Source organism: Oreochromis niloticus, linkage group LG8, assembly GCF_001858045.2.
Source record: "Oreochromis niloticus isolate F11D_XX linkage group LG8, O_niloticus_UMD_NMBU, whole genome shotgun sequence".
Taxonomy (NCBI): domain Eukaryota; kingdom Metazoa; phylum Chordata; class Actinopteri; order Cichliformes; family Cichlidae; genus Oreochromis; species Oreochromis niloticus.
Window position 1 is genome coordinate 29,965,403 of NC_031973.2, and position 21,404 is coordinate 29,986,806.

Below are 21,404 nucleotides of genomic sequence, written 5' to 3' on the forward strand. Positions count from 1 at the left end.
GGACACACAGGGTGTCTGATGTCTCTGTCTGTTGCCACCGGGTGGTGCTGAGGTCTGATTCTGAGGGGAACGCCTCTTCTTCACAGTCACTGGGCTGAGAGAGCTTGCACAGCGAGAAGTTGGTTTCCGGTTGACGACTTAAAATAAAATGTTTCATTTAAATTATCACGTTTATGGTTAATAGGTTTTTCATAGTAAATTATTTATAAAGTCGTTTTTTCAGTGTTAATAGCTAATTTGCTGCTGCACACTAGAAAATTCAATATTCGAAAATTAAATACTAAATATTGTTTCCGGTTTATTGAGAACTTCTTCCTAGGAGGTTAACAAATCGACAGGTAAGGTCGTGTGGGAAGGGAATGGAGATCCTTTCCAAAATGTCGTTGATTCTAAATCGTATTAGCGTCGAAAACATATAAAGGCTGTGATATCATGTATCTGAGCATGCTAGTGGCGTTTGGTTACCTTGTGTCAGTGCTGAACTTGTATGTAAAGCAGCAGCTAGCTTATCTTGTATGAGCAGGTCCGAGGAGACTGCATGCAGTATTCGAATCTAAATTTAATATTTGTTCTATATTATTGTCCTAAAGTGGTAAGCTGCTGCTTAACAGAACTATCAGATGCCCAAAATGTATACACTCCTGAGCAAATGGATGCAGGGTGCGATTATCACGTTGTGTTATATTTAGGAAGACAGGCCGCATTAAATGGGTTTTTAAGTACGATTCTCATTAGAAGGCAGCTGGGTTGAAGCCTACACTCAATAGTGTGAGTCATGAAAGTCGTTCTTGAAATTTTTGTTTCTTTTGTTTAGCGAGAACAGACGGGGTCATTATTTGATTTTCCATGAATGCACTGATCATAACTACATCCCTATGTAAGGAGAGAGTGGAAGAAAACTGGGATAAAAACAGAAAGACAATGAAAGGCTGGGCTTGAGATTCTAACCTACCTACAACCATTTCTACAAACTGCCCTCTCAAACATCTCATGAAGTTTTCAGTATCATAGTCAACTCTTGCCAACATTTTCTGTATGATCCAATTTCTTACACAGTTTCTGTCCAGTTTTTGAAATTTGGGGAGGATGTGTTTTTCCATACTCTTCGGGTTATTCTTGTGGCTGTAAAAGCACCTGTTAAACTTAACCAGTCCACTACACGATCTAGATTTTCTTTTTCCAAAAGGGATACACTTGTTTAAATTTCCAAATAACATGAATAAATGTTCCTTTTCTGATTTACATTTCCAACAGAAATCGTTGCACATTACATCCAAATTATAAGTGGGTAAAATAAAACCCATGTATTACTTTATAAATGGCATGAATTTTCCATGGGCCTTTTTTAAAGATATTTATTAGTATTGGAGAGTACTGCAGACCACTTCTTCTTGCTCATCGCACAGCCGAGGTCCTTTTGCCAAATCCTCAGATTATTGAAGGTGTCCTTTTTCTATTTGTTTAACAGTTTATAAAGCACAGCTGCCTTATGTACCACTTCATGAAGATCCAACAAGTCCCTCACTTGGTTCTTGTCCATGATAAAATAGCCTTTAAAAATATTTTCTCTCATTTGTAAGTATTGCCAGAAAGCCTCTCTTTTCAAAACGCTTTTCTGAATAGTTTCATATGACAAACCACTCCATCCAAATAAACATTGCTCATTGTACATATCCGTTTTTCGAGCCATTGTTTCCGATACACACATCACATAAAGATGTATAGATCGTCCCAGATGGGAAAAATCACATTTTATGTTTATATATTTATATTTCCTCCTCTGTCTCAATGTCCATGTTTTCTTTCTACTGATCCTCGGTTTATTTTTATCTTACAGAAAGTCTTAAATGTTTTGGTCAAATTGGTCAAGTACCTGTGAGGTTATTCCAACAGGCAACATCATTGAGACAGTTGAGTTTTGGGAGCCACAACAATTTAATCATTTTTATCTTTTGGATGAGATGGCCCATATTTGAAAGTACAGTTTTGTCTAAATCTGAATTTAATAGAAACCCTCAGTACTGCATTGTGTATGTATATACATGGTGGCGTAAAAAGAAAAAAAAGTGTTTGACGCATTCCTGATTTCCTTCCTTCCTTCCTCCTTGTCACGCTTGAATGTTTCAGATCATCAAACAAATGTAAATATTAGACAAAGATAACACAAGTAAACACAAAATGCAGTTGTTTTCCTGAAGGGAAATGTCTGGCCATCTGTTCATGACCTCAAGCTGAAGTGCAGTTGGGTTCTGCAGATGCACTATGATCCAAAACACCAGAAAGTCCACCTCTTTAGAAAAACAAAAAGAATATTTGTAGTGGCCTGACCTGAATCTTTTAACTAATTCAAAGGTCCTGGGCCTTTGAATTTGAATTTGAATTTGAATTTGAGCAACGGCTGATACAGTATATTTTTTTTCTGTTTAAATTTTGTTTTTGATTTTATTTATTGTTAATCTTTATAAAAATAACTGACATTTAAATTATCTTTGCTCTTAATCATATTATTTATGAGGTCAAAGTAAATGTGGCACAACAGGCAAATATTAGCTACTGACACTAAATCACTTTATTAATTCAATTCAATTCAATTCAATTTTATTTATATAGCGCCAAATCACAACAAAAGTCGCCTCAAGGCGCTTTATATTGTACAGTAGATAGCACAATAATAAATACAGAGAAAAACCCAACAATCATATGACCCCCTATGAGCAAGCACTTTGGCGACAGTGGGAAGGAAAAACTCCCTTTTAACAGGAAGAAACCTCCGGCAGAACCAGGCTCAGGGAGGGGCGGCCATCTGCTGCGACCGGTTGGGGTGAAAGAAGGAAAACAGGATAAAGACATGCTGTGGAAGAGAGACAGAGATTAATAACAGATATGATTCGATGCAGAGAGGTCTGTTAACACATAGTGAGTGAGAAAGGTGACTGGAAAGGAAAAACTCAATGCATCATGGGAATCCCCGGCAGCCTACGTCTATTGCAGCATAACTAAGGGAGGATTCAGGGTCACCTGGTCTAGCCCTAACTATATGCTTTAGCAAAAAGGAAAGTTTTAAGCCTAATCTTGAAAGTAGAGATAGTGTCTGTCTCCCGAATCCAAACTGGAAGCTGGTTCCACAGAAGAGGGGCCTGAAAACTGAAGGCTCTGCCTCCCATTCTACTTTTAGATACTCTAGGGACAGCAAGTAAGCCTGCAGAGCGAGAGCGAAGTGCTCTAATAGGGTGATATGGTACTACAAGGTCATTAAGATAAGATGGGGCCTGATTATTTAAGACCTTGTATGTGAGGAGCAGGATTTTGAATTCAATTCTGGATTTAACAGGAAGCCAATGAAGGGAAGCCAAAACAGGAGAAATATGCTCTCTCTTTCTAGTCCCTGTCAGTACTCTTGCTGCAGCATTTTGGATCAGCTGAAGGCTTTTCAGCGAGTTTTTAGGACATCCTGATAATAAAGAATTACAGTAGTCCAGCCTGGAAGTAATAAATGCATGAACTAGTTTTTCAGCGTCACTCTGAGACAGGATATTTCTAATTTTAGAGATGTTGCGCAAATGGAAGAAAGCAGTCTTACATATTTGTTTAATATGTGCGTTGAAGGACATGTCCTGGTCAAAAATGACTCCAAGGTTCCTCACAGCATTACTGGAGGCCAAGGTAATGCCATCCAGAGTAAGAATCTGGTTAGATACCATATTTCTAAGATTTTCAGGGCCGAGTACAATAACCTCAGTTTTATCTGAGTTAAGAAGCAGAAAGTTAGCGGCCATCCAGGTCTTTATGTCTTTAAGGCATTCCTGCAGTTTAACTAATTGGTGTGTGTTATCTGGCTTCATGGATAGATAGAGCTGCGTGTCATCTGCATAGCAGTGAAAATTTATGCTATGTCTTCTAATTATCTCTATTAGAGATAATAGTCAACAGAGCTGACTAATATCTATCAGTATTAACTCATGCTGATGTTTGGATGTTATTTTGATGCATTCCAAATGTTTTTGTCAGATGTGATTAAAAGCATAATCATATCTGACTTAAGTGCAGGTAGGATCTAAATGATTCCAAAATCAAGAATATCTTACTTTGACAGCAAAAAATCTTTGTAAGGGATCTGAAAATGTTTGAGAATAAGAAGATTTGTTAAAGTTCACTTCTCATTTCTCATTTCAGCATTTTGTGCATGCGCATTAAACTGCTGATGACTCATCTTGAGAGCAACAGCTTCTGTGTTGCAATAAGGGGTCGTTCTCAGGGAGAAGCAATAAGATGTCCAAATTAAAACATTTCATAAACTGAAGCTGGCAACATGGATGGAGGAAGGAAGAGTAGATCATTAATAAGGCTGATGGAGACTCGTGTCGTGTGTGTGTTTAGGTAGAGCATCCTGCAGGGTGCACGAGGTGTCATGGATGCAGTAAAGGAAGGTCATAAGACCAGCTTGAGCTCTGGGAAAATAGTGGCTCTGGCTGCAGGGCTTTCCGTTGGGGCCACTCTGGGCTACATCATCTATCGCCACATAAACGGCACCAAGAGCAGTAAGTATCTCCCATTGAACAGGTATCATTCCAAGCCTATTTGTGTATGATTAATATTGTATTTTTTTTTTATTACAAGCTTATCTGTATATGATTGACATTAACAGGTCAGGGTCCCAACACTGAGGTGTCCAAGATTACGCTTCCTATAGAGGTGTACAGGAACATGTACCGATGCCAAGCCAAGTTTTTAGACATGGTGAGTTGTTCAGAGGAAGACCTTTTCACTGTTTACTTCTTTGTTACTTGTTCTGTTTGGTTAAATGTTTATTGTAAATGAGTGGAAATAACTGGAATGCATTTATTTTGTGGGCAGCATGGTGCTTAGCACTGTTACCTCACAGCACAAAGGTCCTAAGTTCAAATCCACCAACTGGCAGGGGACTTTGTGTTTGTGTGGGTTCTCTCTTGGAACTCTGGTTTCACAGTCCAAAGACATGCAGTTAGTGGGGTTAGGTTAATTGATTATTCTAAATTGCTCATAGGCTTGAATGTTTTTCTGCGATAGACAGGCAACCTGTTCAGGGTGAACCCTGCCTCTCATCCTGTGGCAGCTGGGATAGGCTCCAGCCCTCCAGTGACCCTGAATTGGACATTTATTTTGTTATTGTAATTTTTATTTTCCTAAAATACTATTCAGTAAATATATATTCTTAGATTGATTTCTTAGTTACATAATATTTTAGAAAAAGTACTGAAGTGAGCTGGATTGTTATTGTTTTCACTCAGTTGTATTGTAGCTATATTCAGTTCCCTCCCAGCTTAAGTTTAGAGTTTAGTCTGATTGTTAGCACCATGAAGATTTGATAACGTCTAAGTGGCCCTGTGTGTATGCAGCTGAATATATTTACACTGAGGAAATTCTCTCTTGAATTAATGCCTCACGCCTGCATACCTATATAAGATTTTTTCTATTGATCCATTTTTCGGTATGCCATTGCTACTTCTAAATTGTATGAACTACATTGCAGTGAGACTCTTGGTATTCCAAGTTTTACAAGCAGGTCTTAATTTAGTTTTACAGATTCAGCTAGTCTTCCTTTCTCTTTGTATACTAACTTTTCAGGTGACTGAGAAGTCTGGAGCTCAAGTGAGGGTCGTGTCAGATTCAGGAGATCATGGATGTAAGACGACCGTATGTTTCCTGCTTCAGGGCTCTAAGGAGCAGGTCTTGCTGGCCCGCTGTGTCCTGGAGAACCTGCTCAGAGAATGTGAACTTGTCTCAGAGATTTTGGAGGTTCCACAGACCTCTTTTGGACGTATAATAGGTAGAGTGAATCTTTGATCATGTCAGTTGTTTTTTTGGTTTTTTTTCATTACCAGGCATCGTTTTCAAAACTAAAAGCTCCAGTAAGTGACAAGCAGATCAGCTGGCCAGGAGGGAGGCCAGAGTATCTCTTTTAATATAGTTCATAAATAGCTGTTAGTAAGCTGTAGGTTCTGGCTGTGAAAATAAAGCCAAAGCAGACGTTACTTAAACCTGCATTCTTTTTGTTGATTAGCAGGGGGCAACTTCTCGGATTGCAAAAAACCAAACAACAACAACAACAACAAAAACTAGTTGTTTAGAGTTTATGGGAAAAATGGTCCCTTGGCTTCTTTGCACTGTGACCTTTGTAAACATGACCAGAAAGTCTTATACACAGTTTAAGTGGAGGAGGAGCAATAGCAGTCCCCAAAAGAAAGTGAGGAGGAGACAGAGGTGGGGGAAATTAACACTGACATTTAAACCCTCACATAGGGCTTTTTGAATTAAAAGACATGATTGTGGGTGCCTCTCGGGTGGCTGTAGTTCAGGAGGTACAGCAGGGCATCTGCTGATTGGAAGGTTGGTGGTTGCTCTCCAATGCATCCTTCGGAGTGTGAATGTTAGTTAGAAAACACTTAAAAGCATAGAAAAAGTGAATGTAGCATGTTGTATAAAGTGCTTTGGGAGAGTAGAAAACTGCTATATAACCGCCATCTGTCCCTCCCTGAGTCTGGTTCTGCTAGAGGTTTCTTTCTGTTAAAAGGGCGTTTTTCCTTCCCACTGTCACCAAAGTGCTGTTGTTGTGATTTGGCGCTGTATAAATAAAATTGAATTGAATTTACCACTAATCATATTTCTGTTTATCTGAGTTATCTTTATTTATGAGGTTTTAATGGTTAACATTCAAACCCGTGATAAGTATTCACTTAGCCTTATGTCAGTTTAAGAAAAAAGTTCCCATTTTATCTCACCCCTATTTGCAATAATTGTTAGGGAGAACATGATTATCTGTGTATTGCAGGCCGTGGTGGAGAGAGTTTGAAACAGATCACCCGAACCACAGGAGCCAAAGTGGTGTGTTCCAAAGAGCCGGCGTACGGTGTACGAGCAAAGGGCATGGTGACGATTACAGGGACCAGACATGAGGTGAAAAAGGCACAGGTAACGCACAGTGCCTTGATTTGGATCTCCTGTGTGTACCACGTCCTTTAATTTTGGTTGAGGGGACATCTAACTCCTGCTTTTGAAACCTGTTCAAAGGATATGATTCTAGAAAAAGTCACTGAGGACATGATGGTGAGGACAACAATCTCACAGTCATCAGCCCGGCGCCAGAAACGTGGTCATTTTGTTGTGAGTCAGAAGTCAAACAGCACAGAGACTGAACCACTATTGTACTTGAACAACAACAGTCCCTTCTCCCACATAGAGGAGAATGCACTTGTCTTTGCCAATGGAACCACAGGAGAACCAGAAACATTCTTTGACCAGGTGGGAGAGTCAAAAATCAAAACAGCCAGGAAGGAGGAGGGCAGTACCACTACTAAGAACTTCTCTGAAGTGTCCAAATTTGAAAGTGAGTTCAGATTTCAGTCACCCCAGAGCAGCCATGTAATGTGTCTTTAAGTGTAGTTATTTCTTATTTTCTCTGTGTGTTCCAGTTTCAAGCCCAGACCTGAGCTTCCAGCCTGACGAACACCTTGAGGTGTATGTTTCTGCATCAGAGAACCCAAACCACTTCTGGATCCAGATCCTGGGGGTTCGATCCATTCAGTTGGACAAACTGACAGAGGAGATGAACCACTTCTACAACAATGGAAACCCTACAGTAAGGACATATCTTGCTGTCTTTGTGTCTCTCTTGTTCCACAAGAGTCCTTTTGACAAAGCCAGAATGAGAGTTGAGAGTTCCGATATACTTCCATACACTTGAAACTGCAAAGATCCAAGTATTTTCCCCTTTTGTAATTTATACTATAGGTGAATCTACAAAAATCTTGGATGAGTTAGAATCTCAGTGACCGTCACTGATTTCTCGGCGATAACTCGGGAATGCAGTGATATAGAATTTTGAAATTGATGACGTCGGTGTGTCTACCAGGAGGCTGACGGGTAATACTGACGGTTGCCAGTATTTTTTTTTCTTTATCCTGGTAGAACAAATTTTTTTAAGAGTCCTGATTATGTGCTGCAGATCTTACTACAGTTCAGAAACCTGGGTAACTCGTAGTAACGGCATTTAAAATGTCTGATTTAGAGAATGTTAAAAGCCAGGATGCCGTGCACTGAGTCCACATGTTGTAGTGGCTGACATGGTGAAAATGTGATGATAAGAAGCAGGCCTGTAATGATTCATCGAGTAGATATAGAAACATATCTAAGATCCTGCGTGTGAAAAAAAAGTATGTTAACAATAAGCCCACACAGCCCGTAGGGGGCTATCCCTGCAGCACTTTCTGCAATCCAGTGTGTTTGAATACATCTGGGTTTCTGATCTGTAGGATCAGCGAGTGGACACCGTTGTTGTAGGGGACATTGTGGCTGCTCCATACAGAGACCATGGCACATGGAACAGGGCAAGGGTGCTGGGAGTCCTAGGCTCTGGACTGGTGGACCTTTATTACGTTGACTTTGGGGACAATGGGGAACTCCCCAGGAGCAGCCTCCGCAGAATGAGGTAGGTGAATTCAGGGTAAATAAGGAAGATGTGACTGTACTAATATACAGTAGTATTTGGTTGCTGAGGAAGAGGGAAAAGCTGTGGGAGTGAGTGATGGTGGTGAAGACAGCTAGTGATATCCATAGCAAGTTTTTAGATTTTAAAAATACATGACATTTAGCGTTTTTGGAGTGTATAAGTACTGTGTGGTGGAGTATAGTCTCGTTTCTTTTTTGTTTTGTTTGTCAAGTACAGATAATAGTGTTGAAAAATACTCAGGTAAAAGTTGAAGTACTGAGTTGTCTTCTTTCCTTAAGTAAACATGAAAAAGTAGCCTTTGGTTCCTACAAATGCGAGATAACTTTAACAAACAATGGAAAATTATAAATTTAACGTCGAATGAAACTAACTTTCTCAAAATCCTGAAACTTGCCCATAGTTCAACTATAAATAAATCTATTTCAAAGTTATACAGTGCACTACTCCATGCAAAAAAGATAGTACTCTATATATAAAGGAAAAGTGGGAAAGTGAAGCTGGAATTAGCATTTTGGAAGAAGATTGGGAAGAAATATGTTGCTCACAGTGGTCCTCCACTAATTCGTTAGAATGGAGAGAACATTGCTGGAAAAATATCTGAAGATACTTTTAAGATTCCAATCCAGGGTAAATTTAGGAATACGAATTCAGAGTGTTGGAGGCAGTGTAGCTCAGTGGAGGCAAACCATTATCACGTGTTTTGGGACTGTCCTAAGCTGTACCTGTACTGGAGTTTGATTCATAAAACACTGAGGTACAGATGCCGTTTGACTTTGTAAATTTATACTTGGGTCATGTTATAATTCTAGAACGGAGGATGGATATAAAGCTGCTGCAGGCTCTTCTAGATGCTAGCAAAAAATCTATTACAAGAAGGTGGATGAACCGAGTCCCACCAACATTAGATGGTAAATGGTAAATGGACTGATTCTTATATAGCGCTTTTCTACTCTCCCGGAGTACTCAAAGCGCTCTATACAATCAAGATGATTGGTATGGAACTATTCTTGATATTTTTAGAACAGAAAAATTGACGTATTCTCAAGGAACACAAGTTTTACCAAATTTGGGATAAATGGATCAAATTTATATCCCACAACCAAGCAGGCTTTGTGTGACTCCGCCAGAGTATTTTATTTATTTATTTATTTATTTTTCTGCACACCTACTGTTATTTTTTTTTCTTTTTTCTTAATGGGAACTGTCAAAACTGTAAGCACCCTAGTTCATGTGTTTGATCTATTTGTTTTGGAATTATTGAAATAACTATAAGATGTATTTTGCATTGCTTTTGCATCTTTTCAAATAAAAAACATAATTACAACAAAAAGAAAAAGTAGGCTTTGAAGGTTTTGAAATGTACTCCAAGCACGAAGTAAGAAAGTAAAAAGTAACTCTTTGGAGGATGTTACTACCAGCTATTTTTGTGCAAAGCCTGTGCTATGTATATCTGTTTTTGTGCTATATTAATATATTAACAAAATATTATTAATAATTGAGAATAAAAACTTTACTTCACTTTAAATTTTAATTATAACTAAAAAAGGAACATTTCTAAAGACAGGTGAGTTGTCAGAAGACATCAGGGTGTGTGTGTGTGTGTGTGTCTGTGTCTCTCTGTGTCTGTGTGCATATGTGTCTGCAGTGTTGGGAGTAACGGAATACATGTACCGGCATTATGTATATTATTTAAAATACAAAATATGAGTAACTGTATTCCGTTAAAGTTACCATTTAAATAGGTGATAATTAGAATACAATTACTTTGTTGCAATAAATGGATTACACGACAGTGTTTTCCTGTTTCATATGTTAGGCTATCCCCTCTCTAATTCTGGTCATTCCACGCGTTGCCGGAAACCCAAGCAAAACACGCATTAAGAGGCTCTTTGTCCGTGCAATGCAAACTCTGTTTGTCAGCAAACAGGCTGCTCTCAGCATCAAAAGACTCCAACCTAAACAAACATCTTGAAGTAAGTTCTTTTTTAAAAACTAAGCACCTACCTTGTTTTAGTTGTGGTAGCTAACTGGGCTATGTGTCACTTCAGTATCTTCAATGTACTATTGCTGTGTAATTTATTACTACCACTGAATGCTGCATTACAACCTGCTAGCTGCAAATAATCATGTGCAGTTCTGAAAGCAGACAGAAAGAAAACTTATTACTGATACAGAAATAGTTTTCAATACGAGATCACTGCAAAAAGTGCAGCCTTACCTAATGCCCACCCTACTGTTACTCATTTTATATTAAGATTTAAAAATCTATTTGGTATTGCTTTCAGAACTGCACATGATTATTTGCAGCTAGCAGGTTGTTAATGCAATCCATCAAGTCTAACTGTCTGCAGTCTATAAACTAACCTCAGCTAACACCAGCTAACAATGTTAGCTCGGTAATAGTAATAAATCACACAGCAATAGTACATTCATGTAGTTGTAAAAAGCATGACAATATATCAAGTAATCCAAAATATTCAGATTACGTTATACATATATAGTAACTTACAAACTACAAAAATATTACAAACTACATTTTGGGCCGTGTATTCTGTAATCTGTAGTGGAATGCATTTTAAAAGTAAGCTTCCCAACACTGTGTGTCTGTGTGTATCAGCGAGTGGGTGACATTCAGAGAAAGAAGGGAACTAGCATCATATTAACAGGTAAAATAGTTTTTCATCTTTAAGTGCTTTGTGGGTTTTATGTTAAGACTACCTATGAGTTAGTGGGGAGATAAACCATACAGACTAAAAACAGAAACTCTGAAGTTAATGTGCCAATCAGAATCCCAACACCTGATTGTTCCCAGTGAGGAACAATAAAGGATATTTAAAAAACATTCCTATTAGAGCAGGGCGATATGACCAAAAATATTTATCACGATATACATTTGAAAATTTGCGATAACGATATAACTGACAATATATTTGACACTAGACAAAATACTTTACAACTCCACAACTTTATTAGTGCAAAAAACCCCATCAATGTATTTTCACTTAAACAAGCAGCTGTTTTTTATGTGCATCAAAGTTATATAAAAATGTAACACTGCAAATTCCTCGCTGACAGTTTAAACAAAAGGCATTTCCAGTGGAAATTGGCCGACATATCCTCAGCATAACCATGTATAATATCCACAAAACTTAAAAAGAGGTTATACACACACAATACGGTAATATTATGTTGAAGCACAGTACGTATCACTCCGTGAGATGCCTGCCTACGATAGTCGTAATGCTCCGACAATCCATCAAGCGGTGCGGGTTCGTAGCTTAGCAAAGTTGTACTAAAACATTTGACAGATTTTCGAGCGCCGTCTACCACATAAAATCGTTTCGAGGTCAGTAAACACAACCAGAATTCATACATAAGGCACACGGGATTATAAGGGGCACTGTCGATTTTCAGAAAAATCAAAGGATTGATTTTAAGTGTGCCATATTTTCCAAACAACACGGTAATAACGACAGCCCGCTAGCATGCTCTACCAAAAATAGTGCTTTGTTGTGTATCTGATGGACGAAAGCTAAACCAGTTCCACACCACTGAAGTTGCAGCATTTTTACAAACCAATTCTGGTTCATCCGTTTCATTTAACGATCCACTTTCGCTCTTCTCATTCTGCGTCGCCGCCATGTGCGTATGTAAACATAGGCACTGCGCATGCGCGTTTTACCAATATTCTATCGCGATATTTCATTTTCCTATCGTTGCCCAAAATTACACCGGTATTACCGTGAATGGTATGATATAGCCCAGCCCTAATTCCTATACAAATTCACCAACTGAAAATAAGTGCCAGCAGCTTTCAGTAGTACTTAAGTAAATACTGACTATACTACTACTGGTTCTGTTGTCAGAAGACATCAGAATCTACCAGGTTAAAAGAAGAACAAACGGTTGATATATAATGACTCCTGCCAGTGGCACGAGAGGGAGGAGTGCGTAGTGGTGCCACACACACTTCTGTCTGTGTCTCAGTCAGGCTAATATAGCCTGGCAGACAGAAATATATCTCTGAAACAAATTCTTCCCAAGTGAAAAGTCCTATTGGAGAAGATTTCCAGTCTACAAAATACTAAACTTTCATGTCTGTAGAGTGTGTTATATGGAATTTTGGGAGATGCTGTAACATTGTTCCCTAAGGGAGAGGGAGATGGAGGAGGCTGGACTTCGATGGCAAATCCAACAAGTAAATCCAATAAGATCCAAATTTCAGAGACAATGACACTGGATGAAATAGGACAAGATGTTACATCTTGGTGTATATATTTTACATGTAGGGCAAAAGGTTTGGGCATGAAAGAAAGAAAAAGACATTTCTTTCACATAATTCTCCAGCCTCTTTTTTTTTTTAGAGCAGGTCATGTGATCATATAGTGGCGGGAAAATTCCCTGAAAAATCTGTCTTGAAATTTTGCAATAGTCTTCATCACATCTATTGCACATAAACCAACAATAAGGTATCTTAATGCATGCTCAATCATCCAGGGGTCCGTTCTTCGTACCTCGCTCACTACATCCAAGATCAAATGACACATCCAAGATCAAATCATCGCGCCAACTTTGAGCTCGCTAATCCGGTTCTCCGAACACACCTGTTGTTGACGATTAGTATAGCTGGATGAAGTAATCTGAGATCACTGGGTGGCTTAAAAGGGGCTACGCATCTATAGTAGAAACATTGATCGGCAACCCTTTGATTGGTCGGCGAAGATGTCGAAGGAGTGCGCTCAGTATTTTTCGGCAGCAGAGCAAGAACTCTTGATTGAGGGATTTCAGGAGTTTCAGAGTTTAATTAAAACGCAAGGGAACACTGCAAAGGCTGCAAAAGCAAGGAGAGAGGGCTGGCAGAAAGTTGCTGACAAATTAAACTCGTAAGTAATTTATTATATTATATTACATTATATCCTCTTTCACATTAGAGCCACAACAGGACCCACTAGAACATGGGAACAAGTAAAAGTGAAATATAAGAATATTCTACAGAATGGTAATATTTATCACTTATATTGCTTTTAGTCTCTTGAAAAGAGACCCTGAAATAATCTGTTTGTTTGTTTATAACAGCAACCAAGAAAAGGGCAGAGCAAATAAAGACAGGTGGTGGTCCTGCACCCCCTCGTCACACCCCGATGTGACGAGGGGGTGTGACATTTATTGACATTGTGGGGGTTTTTTGTGTGTAGTTTTACATAACACTCCATCACTTTTACCTGTTCCCATGCAAGGGGTGACTGAAGCATGCACAGTAAGTTGGGAGATATATATCTATATATCTATCTATATATCTATATATCTATATCTACATATATATATATATATATATATATATATATATATATATATATATATATATATATAGGGAGAGAGAGAGAGAGAGAGAGAGAGTGTGTTAAGTAAATAATACCCTCACGGGAAAATCGATATCTCTCTATGAGCACACTGTCGCGCTGAGCTAAAGGATCCTGTCTATCCCGCAATATCCGCTGAATTCTGAAAACTCTCCTTATCAATCTTGCACCTTCCGCAATGGGTTGCTCGCGTACAAACGGACAGGACATGGCTGCGACAGACTTCCCAAATCCACCTTCGCTTTTATAGCCGTGGTCTCTCATCTTGATTACACGAAGTGTTTTACTATTACTACTCTAAAATATGAATTACATCTGAAATAATCAAATACATGAAATAGAATGATTAATAGTACATTTCCCTTTTTTTAGGAAATGACCTGTATGTATCTGTATGAAATCAATAAAAGAATTAAATACTGCATTATCTTTAGTTACATTGATAATATTTATTCATGGAAAAACAGTGGAGAAATATCGCTGTTGCTTTCGTATAAATGAAGCGGACATACCTGAGTGGCCGCGATCTAATCCTGTTTACATAAAGTAAGCCTGCACCCAAGCAGGTTTACGCTTACGGATCTGTTGCTATGACAGCAAGTCCCGGATGAGCTTCGGAGAACCGAATGATCCAAGATCACGCGAAATCGTCAACAATCAAATCCAGCTAACTTACTTAGCGAGGTACGAAGAACGGACCCCAGGTAAGTAAATCCCAGAAAGTTGATTCTTTTCATCTGGATGTAGCGTTTTCAGTGGAAGAAACATTTCGTCACTCATCCAAGTGACTTCTGAAGAACTATGTGAAAAGGGAAAGATCATCTCTGAATCGAGGAGTGGGCCTAAGGTTACACTTTCACCATCTTACAATGCTGTGATTGCAGCCATTCCCCAACTCTATGTGAATGGTACTCATGGACATTGATCAATAGCCATGACAATTCAATTTGCATATTAATGATCAAGAAACCAACCTCACCGTCCACTGTTCACTCAGTGGTGCTAGTTTCAGTCATTGTGTAAATGTGCCGTTTAGGTTGGGGAAACCTGCAGTCAGCTGAGACTGAAGACGTCACTTGATTGATTAGAAACTGCATTTTGTGTTTACTTGTGTTATCTTTGACTAATATTAAAATTTGTTTGATTATCTGAAACATTTAAATGTGACAAACATACAAATAAATAGGAAATCAGGAAGAGGCAAACACTTTTTCACACCACTGTATTTGTTAAGACTTTTGGAGTCTAGACCAGGTTTTTTTTTAAAGAATCGGGATGATAGAGACTGTCTTGAGGGATACGGGGACAGCAGCAGTGTGAAATGATGTATGGCAGTTATAATTGGAGACGGGGTAGGAATGCAGTCTTTGACTCCAAGGCAGTTGGAATAGGGTCCAGTGAACACGCAGAAGTTTTGGACATCTTGATGAGTTTGGTGATGTTTTCCACTTAAGATAGTTGAAACAATGATAACCTATACATGGAGATTTTGAGGTGTTTCTCTAAATGGAGCAGTCTTGAAGAATTCAGTTGTAGATGTGGATGTTTTGTTGGAGAAGTCCAGGAATGCTGTGCACTGTGTCGTGGAAGTATGATGAGTGGAGCAGCCACAGGATAAATTATCATTATAGCGATGTAGCAGGTCAGCAGTGGAAAAGGAGGTGAGGATAATATGAATGAGGATAAACCAATGAGGGGATTAACACTTTAGATTCCAGAAGGACATGACAGCTGTAGGGGAGATTTTGATAATGTCAAACAATACAAGCTTGTGATCTGAGATGGGAAACACCACAGCATTAAAATTAAAAGGTGTAACTCCAGAACAGCAGACTAAGGTGGATGTCGGAGTGGAGGATGCCATCCTGTACCTCCTACATAGAGCCCACTCACACCTGGACAAGGGAAAAGGCACGATCAGGATCCTGTTTCTTGACTTTTCAAGTGCCTGTAATGCCATCCGGCCCTGTCTGCTTCAGGAAAAACTAAACAGGATGCAGGTGGACCCCTGCCTGGTTGCCTGGATCTCAAACTACCTCACCGACAGACCACAGTACGTCAGGCTGAAGGACATCACGTCTGACACTGTGGTCAGCAGCACAGGAGCACCACAGGGAACTGTGCTGTCCCCTCTTCTCTTCACCCTGTACACCTCTGACTTCTGCTACAACTCTGAATTATGCCATATTCAGAAGTTTGCAAAAGACACAGCCATCATGGGTTGTATCTGGGATGATCAGGAAGAGGAGTACAGAAGTCTGGTGAGGAACTTCGTCACATGGAGTCACACAAACCACCTGCAACTCAACACCTCAAAGACCAAGGAACTGGATGTGGACTTTGGGAGGTCCAGACCATCTCCACTGCTGGTTCAGATAGAGGGAGAGGAGGTGGAGGTGGTCAACACATACAAGTACCTCGGGCTGTGGGTGAACAACAAGCTGGACTGGTCATGCAACACGCAGCACCTGTATAAAAAAGGCCAAAGCCGACTGTACTTCCTCAGGAGGCTGAGGTCTTTTAACATCTGCAGGAAGCTCCTGAGGATGTTTTACCAGTCGGTGGTTGCTGAAGTACTTTTCTATGCTGTGGTGTGCTGGGGGAGTAGCACAGCAAAGAAGGACTCATCCAGGCTGGAAAAACTGATCAGGAAGGCTGGCTCTGTGGTCGGCATGAAGCTGGACACTCTGGTGACAGTGGCAGAGAAAAGGACACTAAAGAAATTGCTGGACATTATGGACAATGCTGGGCATCCTCTGCACACGGCCATAAACAACCAGAGGAGTCTGTTCAGTGACAGGTTGCTTCTCTCAAAGTCAAGAACCAACAGACTTAAAAACTCCTTTGTCCCACACGCCATTGAACTGTTTAACTCCTCTCTGGAGGGGAGAGGGAGGGGAAACAGGAAGACAAAGGAGGGGGGGCAACTAAGCTGTAGTGCCTTTTCACTGTGCAATACTTTTTGTTAATATCCAACGGTGCAATAGACTCACAATACTTGAAATGTGCAATTCCATTGTATTCCTATTCCTATTTATTCTATTTATCCCTTTTGTATACTCTGTATTTATATATGTCTCTGTAATTATATATGTGTATATATGGTATATTTCTGCTCAATTTATGTAACTTCTGTCAGTGCTGTGCTATTGGAAACCGAATTTCCCGGAGGAACCCACCCGAGGGATTAATAAAGTTTTATCTAATCTAATCTAAATGCAGAATGGGGGTCTAAAATTATTATGATTATTATGAATTTTACAATTATTATCCAATTATTTTGTCTTGACTTGCAAGTAAAAGCAAAATAAATTGATTAGTAGTTTTAGCGTGATCAAGAGATTTAGTACAATAATGCAAAATAATACTGCTTTACAGACAAATATGATGATTATAATGATAAGAGTAACACATTACTTTGAAATGGGTTACAATCAGCAATGTTTTTATTGAAGTATTACAAAGAAAAATATAACCTGGTACAAGTGCAGTTTTGTTGTTTGTGACCGTCATATCAGCATGAGACAGACTGGCTGTCTTCAGAGGAGGCTGGTGAGTTACTGATTTTAAAGAGCACACAATTTTAAATTCTGCATTTCTATGTTAGCTCATGCTGTGAGTGTTGCTTTGTACACCTCTTCATCGAACTGTGGAAGAACTTGTGATGTGACATACTGCTACTGCACACTGTAAAATGTTGGATGTAATGTGGATAAAAAAGGACATGGCTTATTAACAGCTTTTGCATATGCTGCAATTTTCAGGAGCGACTTCCTCAGTTTACCATTTCAAGCTATTGAGTGCAGCTTAGCAGGAGTGAAGCCAAAAGGTAAAGCTCTCATCTTGACAATGACTGTCTTTCTTTTTCTCTCTCTCTCACTTGCTCATTCACTCACTGTCTCTTACCCTTTCACTACCTTTCCCTCTTTCTTACACCTCTCTCTTACATACACACTCTTTCCCAAACACACACACACATACACACTTTGTCACACACTTGCTGGTACATGAGGACATAAGGGCACTTTTATGCCCACTGCTTACCTCCTGTCACACTGTGTTGTGCAGTGAAATTCATATCACGTCCACTGGCATTACCATTTTGGCGTTCTTTTGTCTGGTCGTGTATATATCATGTGTTGTGATATAGCCAAAAAATATGTTTTATTTTAACCATCAGTTGCACACAGAAGTTTTTCACAAATGACAATATTCTCACAGTATGTCTCTTTCTGTTGTCAACACGAACCCTTTAACAAAAAAAGTAAGCAAGAATTCACGAGACAAAGTGAAACAATTGAAATTAAAAAGGTGTTCTCTGTGCTTATAGCATATAAAAACTGTAAAATGTGATGACCTACAGAAACAAAAGTGTAGTTAATGTCTATAAAAGCCATTCACCAAAAACTGTCAGAGGTATCAGAGTGTCTCAGAACTATCGGCTCTATATGTGCTAGGAAGTTTAAACAACAAAAAGTGGTAAAATGGAAAACTGTTCCAAGTTCAGACAATGCCTGAAAAACCACTGAACAACAACAGTCATGTCACAGGTATTAGAGCATCTCAAAACAACCTAAATAATGATTGCGCTTTCTGTTCTAGATTTTAAACAACAAAACACACCACGCATATTGGTAAAATAATCACAAAGCTAAGGTATAATGAAGGATTGTGACTTGTACTCCTGAAAAAGAACACTCTCATCAGTGTTTAAGGTGTGTAAGTTCTGTGCCAACAACACAAGCCTGTCAACACCTCCAGGTTTGAGTGAAGCTTGGTGACATGTGACCACATTTCCACTAGTACTAAATACCATGTTCCACATTCAGGTTCGACATCCTCCTTGCGAAATCCAAACCACTGCCAGATTATTGATCCAGTGCTGTTTCTCTTTGGAACTATCTTGTCTGGCTCCTGTTCAGTTACAGTCTCATTTCCTTGCTTGTCTGAGACTCTCACTGTCACCATATTTTTTCCTATTTGGCAGTATATAAACGCGCATGCTCAGCGCAGTGTGCCAGGTAGAAAAACGTCTGGGGAGGTGGGATTAGTGATGCATTTGTAGCATGTGGGAGAAAAAAAACTGCAGACAGCTTAATATAACCATGGCAGTTTATACTCGATGGTTACAATAGAGCCATTTTAACCATCATAAGTGAAAAAACTACATTCGCTATATCACTCAGACTTACCTTACTGGGGAACATAAATAAAACTGACTGTGTGATGATGTTACGGTGGCACAATCAATGCAGAGGATATACTGAGGTCTTTTAGTATTCTGCAGTGCATTGTTCTTGAATTCTTGATTATTTCAGTCTCTTTCCTCCATCAACCTGTCATGCAGGAGGGGTTTGGACTGAGGAAGCCCTGGATCAGTTTGAGAGGCTGACATATTGTGCCTCTTGGAGACCCCTGCAGGCCAAACTGTGCAGCTACTCTCACTCGGAAATCTCCTCATGGCCCAGTGTCAAGCTCTATGACAACAGTGAGGGCAAGGTTAGATAGGATTTTATTTCTTAATAATAAGACTTTAATAAGCCTGTATTTGGTTTGTCCTTTACCCTGTCTCCTCTTTCCATGTGCATATCATGTAAAAAAGACTGTGGATGTTGGAGAGGAGCTTATACGATTGGGCTATGCCGTTATCTTCCATGAAGATTTGAATGGAAAAAAAGAGGGCTGCAATCTTGGCTGTCTGCAGATGATGCTGGTAAGTTACTGATTCTGCTTTTTGTGTCTTGCAGCGTCTCTTACTTCTTCCTGGACAAAAATAGGGTATCAATATACTTAATCTTGAACAGGACATCTGTAAGCCAGCGGGAAAAAATCCTGGAAAAATCAACACTAAACAGAGAGATAGATCAAAACTACTTGGATGATTGTGGAATTCTAATTTTTGGGAATCCAGACTCCCTCAGTTAACCTCCACCGACTGACAACAACCCTGACTTGCAGCCATGACTTGCAGGCTGCAAGACTGATGCCATTCAATTCAATTCAATTCAATTTTATTTATATAGCGCCAAATCACAAAAGTCGCCTCAAAGCGCTTCATAATCTCTGTCCAACTGTATCCGACAAGGTACTCTGTCATTTTTTATTATTATTATTTTAACTTATCTTTATGCCTGAGAGATTAGGTAATCCCCTTACTTCTGTTCTGAAAGTTTGAAGAACTGGTTAACAGCGGCTAATCACTTTTATTCTTCCAACAGGATGATGTAATAGGAGCATCATCAGAGCTCAGTCTTTCCTGTATCAGTTTATCAGGTGAGTTCTGTCATGGAACTGTAATTTGAGATTTGCCAGTGACTATGTTTAAGCGATCATAAAGTAACCCTCATACCCTTATGTTACTGGGATTGTATGTTGAAGTAGAAATGTTATCTAGGTTTCTAAATACAATAGAATATCCAAGTGATGTCCACATTGGATCAGATTCTTGACTTGGGACACTTCTTAAACCTACAGAGAGGTAGTGTATGCCCCCATGTGGTGGAAAATTAACAGGAATGCAGTTCTGTTAAATCAACTTTCTAAAGTGTCTCAAGAAGAAATGAACTCAACAATATACATTTTGGTTAGGATCAATTAACTTGACCCTAATGCTCAGAATACTTGTATTCAGTGCAATTTGTAGTTTATCTCCAACAAATCAGGAAATATAACATAGTGAAACAAAAGGGACAGTGTCACCATGACTCTGTCAAGCTTTTGTACCATGGTGGATAAACAAAAAGAGTTGAAGCTGCTGTTACAGTCATTGTTAACTTGAGTGTTTCCTTCTTGCACCTCAGAAGCTGCCTCTATATCAGGAAGTGTTGATGATGTTGTGGAGGACGAGTTGCTGTGAGACCAAAGATATTCAAAAAACCAAGGTATCTTCTCCCAGTTTGATGTCTGATTCTGAACATTTGCTAGTGAACGCTCTTGTGTGAACCATTATGTCTAAAAATGATGAACTTTTCTTTAGCAGTCCTCAACATCTACTCCTCAGCATCAGCCCTAATGATGATGTAGAGCTTTGCCTAACCTAAACCTAAACTTGATTACATAAACCCTCTTCCTGAAGCCTTACCTACTTGATGAGTGTGCAGCAGTTCTTCCAGCCATTATCACTTTGTTGTTGTTACTTCAGCAAATAATTCTTTGTTTTTTGTTTAATGTTTCGTTCTGCTTTGCCAAATTTTGTGTTCAAGGAACAGGGAAAAGAATAAATCTAGAATGCCAGTATTATTACTGAAAAGCACTGTGATTGGAATTACTGGAGCAAAGTTCATTTGGTTTGTGGTTAATATTGTTTAGTTTCTTGCTGTACTTGTATGTATATCAAAAAAACTATGCCCATTATCAGGCTTAAGTGAATATATTTTGGAAGTTAAAAGCTAAAGTGTTATTGAATGTGGTTCTCAGATTTTGTTCAATGTGAATATATTGCATCTACTGTAGAAATCTTTCACAAGAAAGATTGTCTTCGAAAATGTAATAATGTCACTATATCCTAATAAAATATTTATTTTACTTCACATGTACTACTGTATTTTATTTTGAAGTTC

General features: G+C 39.0%; 2 protein-coding genes across 6 annotated transcripts in view; both read left to right on the top strand.

Moving 5' to 3' along the window:
• The window catches only part of LOC100707149 (carbonic anhydrase-related protein 10), a 1,009,504-nt gene that overhangs the window by 586,215 nt on the left and 401,885 nt on the right, over positions 1-21,404 (top strand). The window lies entirely within an intron of this gene.
• tdrkh (tudor and KH domain containing) lies at positions 208-21,374 on the top strand. Of its 3 annotated transcripts, none has more exons than XM_005465322.3 (14): positions 208-338; positions 4,378-4,538; positions 4,646-4,737; positions 5,605-5,806; positions 6,809-6,948; positions 7,048-7,363; positions 7,449-7,615; positions 8,289-8,464; positions 17,610-17,674; positions 19,193-19,344; positions 19,448-19,558; positions 20,064-20,118; positions 20,646-20,726; positions 20,822-21,374. In XM_005465322.3, exons 2-13 carry the CDS (start codon positions 4,409-4,411, stop codon positions 20,699-20,701), a joined length of 1,662 nt encoding a protein of 553 aa, XP_005465379.1. In that variant the 5' UTR covers positions 208-338; positions 4,378-4,408; the 3' UTR covers positions 20,702-20,726; positions 20,822-21,374. The 3 variants fall into 3 exon arrangements, with proteins under 3 accessions (XP_005465379.1, XP_005465380.1, XP_025765806.1); XM_005465323.3 differs by having other exon boundaries at positions 20,825-21,374; XM_025910021.1 differs by lacking the exons at positions 20,064-20,118; positions 20,646-20,726; positions 20,822-21,374 and adding an exon at positions 19,650-20,048.